The sequence below is a fragment of the Glycine soja genome, chromosome 17, assembly GCF_004193775.1.
Source record: "Glycine soja cultivar W05 chromosome 17, ASM419377v2, whole genome shotgun sequence".
NCBI lineage: Eukaryota > Viridiplantae > Streptophyta > Magnoliopsida > Fabales > Fabaceae > Glycine > Glycine soja.
The window spans coordinates 12,829,955-12,839,294 of record NC_041018.1 but is presented as its reverse complement, the minus strand read 5'-3'; the positions used below and the strand labels follow the sequence as shown (position 1 = coordinate 12,839,294).

General features: G+C 33.0%; 1 protein-coding gene across 1 annotated transcript; it reads left to right on the top strand.

Moving 5' to 3' along the window:
• The first annotated feature begins 1,392 nt into the window (after positions 1-1,392).
• On the top strand, positions 1,393-7,384 carry LOC114393762 (protein NRT1/ PTR FAMILY 7.3). The gene is made up of 5 exons (XM_028355194.1): positions 1,393-1,564; positions 1,844-1,958; positions 4,753-4,970; positions 5,079-5,641; positions 5,895-7,384. The coding sequence occupies exons 1-5, from the start codon at positions 1,538-1,540 to the stop codon at positions 6,763-6,765; spliced, it is 1,794 nt and encodes a 597-aa protein (XP_028210995.1). The 5' UTR covers positions 1,393-1,537; the 3' UTR covers positions 6,766-7,384.
• The last annotated feature ends 1,956 nt before the right edge of the window (positions 7,385-9,340 follow it).

The following is a 9,340-nucleotide window of genomic DNA, read 5'->3' as shown; positions in this document are numbered from 1 at the left end:
TTTTCTCTCCATGAATATTATTTCATAAATCCCAATGGTGAAAATGTGCATAATTGAATCGTGAACCAAATACAAAAATTTCATGATAATCCAATGGTTAACATGTCTAATATCGTAATTTTACTGAGACAATTTTGGGTTTCTGCGAAAAAAAGAAAAAGTTACGATACAAAGAGTAGTTCTCTCAGCTTCGATATCTTTTCGTAATTCCCAACGGTGAGAATGCTCGTAATTGAGTTTTGAACCTGGTGCTCAAATTTTACGATAATCCAATGGTAAATGAGTTTGAGATCATCATTTTTCTGGGACAGATTTAGTGGTATTCAGGAAAAAGAAAATGTTTTTGGAGGAAAAAAAGGAAAACAAAATTGAGAGAGGAGGCATAGAAACTATTGTCCGTCTGAAAACTGACCTAACATATTATTATTTATAGTTAGGGTATTCAACCTATCATTTACTCTATTTATTTATTTTTATTATTTTATAAAAGGAACTCTATTTTATTTCTTATCAAATAAATAAATAAAATACTTTTTTATTTTATTTTCTCTCAAATTATTATTTTAATTAATAAAATTATAAAAAATTTATCATTTTTCTAAAACTCTATTTATAAATAACAATCTCTTTTAAATTACTTTACGAAAAATGAAATGTTACAACTAACTTTTAAAATATTATGCTGAAATAATTCAAATGTCGACTTGAAGATAAAAAATATAACAAAAAATAAAAGAAAATGAAAAGAAGATTTTATGTGGGTGCTAAATATGACATCGACCTGCCGTATATTTCAGTCCAAAAGAAAATTCTTTGCATTTATTGATATCTATCGTACCATATATTGTATTTTAATTTGATATGATCTTAATTATTTTTATTTTTTAATCATTATCACTTATTAGAAAATAACCACCTTATATTACAAAATATACTTATTTTCTTAAATATTCTAATAAAATGATTAACTAACTATACTCTTCATTGACAAATTTATAGCGATATAAAAAATTCAGAAAAATAATACGTAGATGACGACTGCATATGTTACCATCACACAATTATATACTTTAGTCATTGAAAAATACTGCAGAATATGTTTATGTGAAATAATTTGTAAAAAATGAAAAGGTTATTATATTTTCTTAGTTAATTATATATCTTTTAACTTTTTATGTCTCTAAATAATATTGGTTATGATAATTTGTAACTATTGATTTAGATACAAAAGTTTTCATATCAATTATCAATTAAGCTGACTGTATTTTTATATATTTTTAGTATAAAGTTTTGGAGGATGACACGTGGGATGTCCCCACTTTTTGCACTCTGAAATCTGCACCGTTCAAGCCACCTTTGCTTCCTCTATTTATTGAACACTTCCACCCTCTCTGCTTCATGTGTAAATTTCGATCGTGTTCTTCTATTCACCCTTCACTCGACACAACACTTCCTGCTTCACTTCTCTCACCTGCATTCTATAGCAGGTTGAGAAATTAATACAACTTTGTCTTTAACTTTTAACTTTGACACCACCATGGCCTGCTTAGAAGTCAGCAAAGAGGTATGTTATTAATTAAGCTTATAAATATATATAGAGAGAGAACTTTCCATATACATGTTAACTCAAGAAACTTCAAATCCTTCATTCTCAGCTTCGATTCCCTTTCTTTTTCACTACACTTCCTTGATCACTAGTTAAGTGCATGCATTCTTTTAGCATGCCCTGCAGGATTTTATAAATATATATCTATGTATAAAATTAAACTATGAATGTGTTATAATTAATAAGTACTAGCTAAAAATGGTGCCATTTGTTTTCAATGTTGAAATCACTATGCAGGTAAAGTTCAAAGGTGACACGGAAGAACTCACTCTTGATGGAAGTGTTGATTGGCATGGTCGCCCTGCAATTAGAGCCAAATCTGGCAGATGGGTTGCTGGAACCATCGTTCTATGTAAGTTCCAAACATAAATAGCAGGGCCAATTTTTTTCTTTTTACTATTTTTTTATTGAGTATTATTGCATTCAAATTCAATCGTATGTAATGTATAAACTTGGCCTCCTGTTCTGCATCCTTTAAATGTAGCCAGTCAGATCGTTCGGTAAAAATTATTCATCAACAAAACTAATAAAACATTCTTACTAATATCATAGTGAAAAAAAATTTGATCTTCTTTTAATTTATAATAATCCTTAGCTACAATTGTACATAAAATTTCCCTAATTTATTGATTTGAAAAGTATCACTTTCCAAGATTGTAAATGTCCCTGCACTGGCTAGCTAGCTAGATAGATTCTTATTATTAATTTATTATTGATTTGAGCTTACAGTGATTAACATCAATTGTGTGAGAGTGAGAGAGATACGTCTAAGTATATAGTTGCTGATGATAAAGGTGACTCGTGGCAGAAGTTGGAGCCGTAGAAGTTTCATGAACCTGTGTTCAGCTAGCGGAGATTTTGATGAAATGAATGATATATACATATCTTAGATAGCTTATCGATCGTAGGAATTGAAAGAACTCTAGAACTAGCTTTTAGAATGGTCCACAAACAAACAACCTCTCTTGAAGTCATCTTATCATCGGTTTTCGTCGTGTAGAAAAGGACACAACTTAAATGCAAGAACCTCGTGCTCCATTCAATTTTAAAAAAAAAATCATAGATTTTAATTTTGTTGCGGGCTAACTCCTACTACTCCACCGCACTATATATCTTTCTGGAGTTACATAATATACTACTGATTCTTGGTCCAGTTCAGAGAGAGAGATATTCTGAATCCAAATAAAACGACACAAGAAGGGAGGAAAGGAAAGGAGAGTGAGGAGATACTAGCATGCCTTTTAGGGGAATACGTTCCTGACACGTAACCAATGCTAGGATCTTGCATGATGTGGGTTATTGCCACGTGTCCTTAACAATAGACGAATCATGACTATTAACCAATGAGTGCAAGCAAGGCTAATTCTATATTTAGTGAAAACAGATAGAATCCATGGTAGCTAACATATAGGAGTAGTTGCTGGTATACTTATTAATCGCTATTTTATAGTTTTAGTTCATTTTTTTATATTTTTAAATTAAACTTGCTTTTTAGTTTTTATCGTATTTTCTAACATTTTATTTAATAACATGAAAGGGTATTAATAAAGTAAAAAAAATTGAATATATATTTACATTTGAATGATAATTATTATTACAACAACGGCTAGAGTAGATAGTATAACATTTAATATTATCAACATATCTCTATTTTAAATAATAATAATATTTCATTTATTGATTCTTTAACAATTACTCTCGGAATAATAGATAACAAAAACTGTTATTATAAATGGGAAGGAATAATTGATAAATGCTCACTGACTTGGTCAGTAGTTCGTTCCAGAAATAAGATAGTAGTATTGCACATGCACAGCGTTAAAGGTGAAGGAAAATTGGTAGGTCGGAATCAGCCAAATATTATTATTAGAATCATTGTTAAGTACTTAAGTTAGTTCCGAGAGTTTTCGTGTGTGCAGAGAAGTGTGCAAATAAGTAACGTGCGTGCATGTACATGTACTGAAGTATGTGATTGGTTTTTAGATCGAAAAGTACATGCTGAAATAATAATGTCTTTTTCTTTTTGGTTTTTAGAGGGACGACACAAAAAAGGGATCCAACATAAAAGAATTTTAAATCATTTATGAATAGTTTCTTTTGTTAATATGAAAGATACTTCGTAATAAAGAAATAATTTCCATTTCAAATTATACGGAATATATCCTTTTTATGAATATTATTTCTTTTGTTTGCTAAGGGAGACTTTAGATAATTCCTGATACTTCAATCATGCAAATTGAGGTTTTTGTTTTTTGGTGTAAAGGAAAAAAAAAACGGAAAGAAAGAAAGAAAAGCGTCCCTCCTGCTGGTACTGGAAATACGACTCGCAATCCTGAATATACTTCGTCATTATATAAGATCCTAGCTATTTAATAATTTTTATCAATACAATATACTTTTAATTTAATTAAGATTTGAAAGAAAAAATGGTAAGATCGAAATACTTGACCTGTAACACTTCTCCCATTACAGAATTATTGGTGGTTCGTGAATATTGGCATGGAAATCACTTATACTTAGCAAGAGTGTATAAAAAGGATTTACTTAGGCGACATATTCGAAGTGTCATTTCGCGTGTGAAACCATTACTGTTGCATAACGAAAAGTGTATGCTTTATAAAAGCAAAATACCTAAAATTATACTAATAAGTATCACGTGTGCATTTTTTTTTTTGTGGTGGTACATAATGCTTATTAGTGGTAATGCACTCTTCACAGTGAAGATTCCATGAACTTATCATCATATTCGGTCATTGATATATGCAGAAGTGACATGATCCACTACCCTTTGCGAGATATAGTAAATTAGTAATCCGGATTGATTTAGCCATGCATATTTACACATTCATTTTTCCCCCTGTTTTCTGTTATCCGCACATACTTTTATACCACCTTAGTTGGGTACGTATTAATTATTTAATTCAGAATGAATTTGCATGTTTCTTGGCTGAATTTGCAACCATTTGAAAGTGTCTCTTTGTAAAATATGTAATTAAGCACGAATAGAACCAGGATACTTCCAGTTTTTCTGGCCATTAACAAGCTACATTTTTAATGCATATGCACAAGGATGCATGTGAGTGTATTCATATAACGCGGTCTACTATACTAATGACACTGCTTATTTTCTTGATTGCATCAATCAGTGAACCAAGGTCTGGCAACCTTAGCATTCTTTGGAGTAGGGGTGAACCTAGTGCTGTTCCTGACAAGAGTGATGGGGCAAGATAATGCTGAAGCTGCAAACAATGTGAGCAAGTGGACTGGCACAGTTTACATCTTCTCTCTTGTGGGTGCTTTCCTAAGTGATTCGTATTGGGGAAGATACAAAACTTGTGCCATCTTTCAGGTCATCTTTGTAATAGTAAGTAATATCCTCTCTATTTCCTTTCCTTCTCCTTATTCTTCCTCTTTAATTTCAAGCTAATTCATTCCTTAGGTAATAAACTAATCTTCTGGTTTGAAATAACAGGGTCTAGTATCCTTGTCTCTTTCATCATACCTCTCCTTGATTAGGCCTAAAGGTTGTGGGAATGAAACAATTCCATGTGGGAAACATTCAAGCTTGGAGATGGGGATGTTCTACCTCTCAATCTATCTTATTGCTTTAGGGAATGGAGGGTATCAACCAAATATTGCCACATTTGGAGCTGATCAGTTTGACGAGGAGCACTCAAAGGAGGGTTACTCAAAGGTTGCCTTCTTTAGCTACTTCTATCTGGCTTTGAACCTTGGTTCACTCTTCTCAAACACAATTCTAGGCTATTTTGAAGATGAAGGACTGTGGGCTCTAGGGTTCTGGGTGTCTGCAGGCTCTGCTTTTGCTGCCCTTGTCTTATTTCTTCTTGGGACCCCAAGATATAGACACTTCAAACCTAGTGGCAATCCTCTTTCAAGGTTCAGCCAAGTCCTTGTTGCTGCATCAAGGAAATGGAGAGCTCAAATGGCATCAAATGGAGAGGATCTATATGTCATGGATGAAAATGAATCTCCCACCAATGGCAACAGGAAGATTCTCCACACCGAAGGGTTCAAGTAAGTATTAGAAGCTAATTTCAGCTGAAACCACATAGTTAAATACTTCTGAAAACAATTGATGTTTATACCTTATAGGTCAGAGGTTGCATGGAATGCTTTTACTATATCGATGTCCTCAACTAATCATTTTGCTAAGACCATGGCACAACTTACAAATTTAACAACTTAGGTTTTCAGTATAATTGGCCACTCTTCATTCTACCAAGCTATAACAATTTGATCAATTTGCCATTTGTCATCTGCCTTGCAGGTTTCTGGATAGAGCAGCGATTATATCTTCCAGAGATCTAGAAGACCAAAAGAGTGGCGTTTATAACCCCTGGCGTCTCTGCCCTATAACTCAAGTTGAAGAAGTGAAGTGCATACTAAGACTTCTTCCTATTTGGCTTTGCACGATAATATACTCAGTGGTTTTCACACAAATGGCTTCTCTTTTTGTGGAGCAAGGGGCTGCCATGAAAACTACAATTTCCCATTTCAGAATACCACCTGCAAGCATGTCTAGCTTTGACATCCTCAGCGTAGCTGTCTTCATTTTCTTCTACCGTCGAGTGATTGATCCACTTGTCGGAAGACTTAAAAAGAAAAGTTCCAAGGGACTTACTGAGCTTCAGAGAATGGGAATAGGGCTTGTTATAGCTGTAATGGCAATGGTTTCAGCTGGAATAGTTGAATGCTACAGACTTAAGTATGCAGACCCAGTATGCCCCCACTGCAGTGGCACAAGCTCTTTAACCATCTTTTGGCAAATTCCTCAGTACACACTTATTGGAGCTTCAGAGGTTTTCATGTATGTAGGCCAGTTAGAGTTCTTCAATGCTCAGACGCCAGATGGCTTAAAGAGCTTCGGAAGTGCCCTTTGCATGACGTCCATATCTCTTGGGAACTACGTAAGTAGCTTACTTGTTAGTATAGTTATGAAGATCTCCACTGAGGATCACATGCCAGGGTGGATCCCTGGAAACTTAAACAGAGGTCACCTAGATAGGTTTTACTTCCTCTTAGCTATCTTGACATCTATAGATTTGGTCCTTTATATTGCATGTGCAAAGTGGTTCAAGAGTATACAGCTGGAAGGGAAATATGAAGAGAATGATATGCCTGGTAGCTTTAAAGTCTAATTTGCAATGGACAACAAACAAAGGTTATGGTAACAGTATATATAAATAAGAGAAAGAAGGGATCAACAACCAGTCAGATTAACTTGAGCTATAGTTGCTATTGGAAGAAAAAGTGGCTGGTTTGCAGTGAGAGAAGCCCTTTTACCTGAGTCTCTTATAACTGTTGTCACTGTTTTTGTTTCAACTAACGGTTTGTTTGGTTTGAGAAAACATTGTTTTCCTTTTTTGTTTTTGCAAATAATTACTAAAATGTTACCCTGTTTCCAATTTGTATCCTGCTTTCAAGTTTTTGTATAGAAAATGGTAAAAACAACAAAATGTTGTTTACAACCAGTTCTTGTACAAATTTTGAAATCTAAATAAATTGAAAATAAGGTAGCATTTTTATAATTATTTATTGAAAACTGAAAATAAAAACAATAAATCATTTCACAAGCCAAACAGACCCCTATATTTTCAGTTTATGGGTTGTGTAAAACTAAAGTTTTTGAAGAGACAATGACAGTTTCAGGGCCACTTTAAGCCTCCTTTCTTTTGTTTTTGCACGTTCCATTGTTCACAATGAATATGTCATTTTGATTTCCAAGTGTGAAATCTTAAGCTACATTTACCAACTATTTACAGATCTTACATACTATATGTCTCTCCTCCCAGTGCTAACGCAAACGTTTTTGTCATTGCGGTGTGGAAGTGGAACAGGGACAAGCATGCAATCATGAACAATCATTAACTAAGAAACTTAAGGAATGCTTATACATTCTAATTTAGCTGAGTGACTGCATAGGCAGAATAACTTACACACACACATTCATTTGCCAAATGATTACTTAAATAAAATAACACTGACCATCAATTTATATCACTGGCAATATATTTTACGGAATAAGTGTTGACTGTGTTGTACATAATCACTTACAAAAAGAACAAAACGAAACCAAACTTAACGAGCAACTTTAGAAAATTTAAAAAATACACTTAAGGTACATTTAAGGGAGACATGAACTCCCCCAGTAGAAATGGAATGCCATATAGGAGGATTTTTTGCAGCAAAAAGAGGTATTAACATGTAAAAGTTAAGGTAGACTTAGTACGGAATCAAATTTTACGGAATTGAAATAGGAATAATTGAATAAAGCCAATACACCAAAATGTGCTGATGTTACTATGCAACGACCTTAAAAAATAGTGAGCTAAGCAAGAGTGAGGTACATGTTATAATAGAGGAAACAAACCAGGAATTGAAGAAAATGAGGAGATTTTTTCGGATTGCTCATATGAGAGAGATTACTAAATACAAAGCCAGTTTGCTTCATCTTTTTCTGCCACGTACCTATAAATAATCTTTGTAGCACTAGCAATTAAAGCTCTTAACAAATAAACATATGGTCTACCAATAGTATTCACAGAGTGGGAAGATCAACACATAATGTAATATATCTGTCTTGTAGATATGCTACAGGATATTTGTATCACAATCTTCCAAACCAAAAGAATCTTAATACATTTGCTTTTGGATTTCACATATCCTTTATTTGAACAAAACTTAATGTGTAATTCTTGAGCTGTTTACGGTATTATTCTTCAATCAAAATTGAAGTTTTATATCAGTAACTAAAGCTGACCTTTATTGTGCGAATTACTGAGATGAAGTTCCAATTTTGATTGGAGAACTAACAGGAGATGATCAGACGCCATGTTACTTAATTTATTTAACAGAAAATCCGTTCCTTTGAAACTAACTAGTAGAGTAATAGGCAACAAAGTGATCCAATGTTATAGCTATCTGAGACCAACATCCACGAAATCATTTCAGCAATGTAATAAGAATGGAGGTCTCTGGGACCCAAACAAAACACGCAATTTCAACTTACATCCAAGAGAGACAGCGTCAGTTACAATGGACGCGACTGAACGAGATGAGATGCAAAGAGAAGTAAAGAGATTAGATTACGGCCAAGGGTAGAGCAAAATTCAGAACGGTGTGGCCCGTGTGGGAAAAAAGTACTCACAAAACAAAAGTTTCTAGTAGAACTTGTTCGTAAAAATGATCCAAATGTTCCATCAATCAAATATATCGTATGACCGGTGTTTATAAAACTGAATCAGTTAGTGAATAGGTAAAAACATACGCTAATGCTAAAGCTAGATCGGCCATTTTTTTATTTATAAAATTAAAAATGTTTGGATTTTAGTTCTTATAAAATTTTTAGTACGTTCTCATTCTCATAGATTGAACTTGAACTGTATCAAATTTTGAATAAGAACTAAGTTTGGGTAAATTCGATTGAAACTACACGAGAATTTATTGGGTTAAAAATAATCAGAGATTACAAAAAAATTATCATAAATTGTAAGAAAAAATATTTGTCATGAATTTTCTACAACTTAAGATGGTTTTCTTTAATTTGTGATGATTTTTCTACAATTTATGTGTTGATTTTTAACTTCCAAAAATTCAACCACCACAAATAGCAAAATATAGGCACAAATATATTTGAACCTAGTTCTAGGTCAAAATTTGGCATATTTCAATCTTACAAAGATGAAAATATACTATAAATTTTACAAGGATAAA

Excerpts from the sequence above, each read along its gene's own strand:
- LOC114393762 (XM_028355194.1), top strand. The coding sequence starts at position 1,538 with ATGGCCTGCTTAGAAGTCAGCAAAGAG. Across the intron at positions 1,959-4,752 it reads TGCTGGAACCATCGTTCTAT|TGAACCAAGGTCTGGCAACC; the intron begins GTAAGTTCCAAA and ends TGCATCAATCAG. Across the intron at positions 4,971-5,078 it reads TTCAGGTCATCTTTGTAATA|GGTCTAGTATCCTTGTCTCT; the intron begins GTAAGTAATATC and ends TTGAAATAACAG.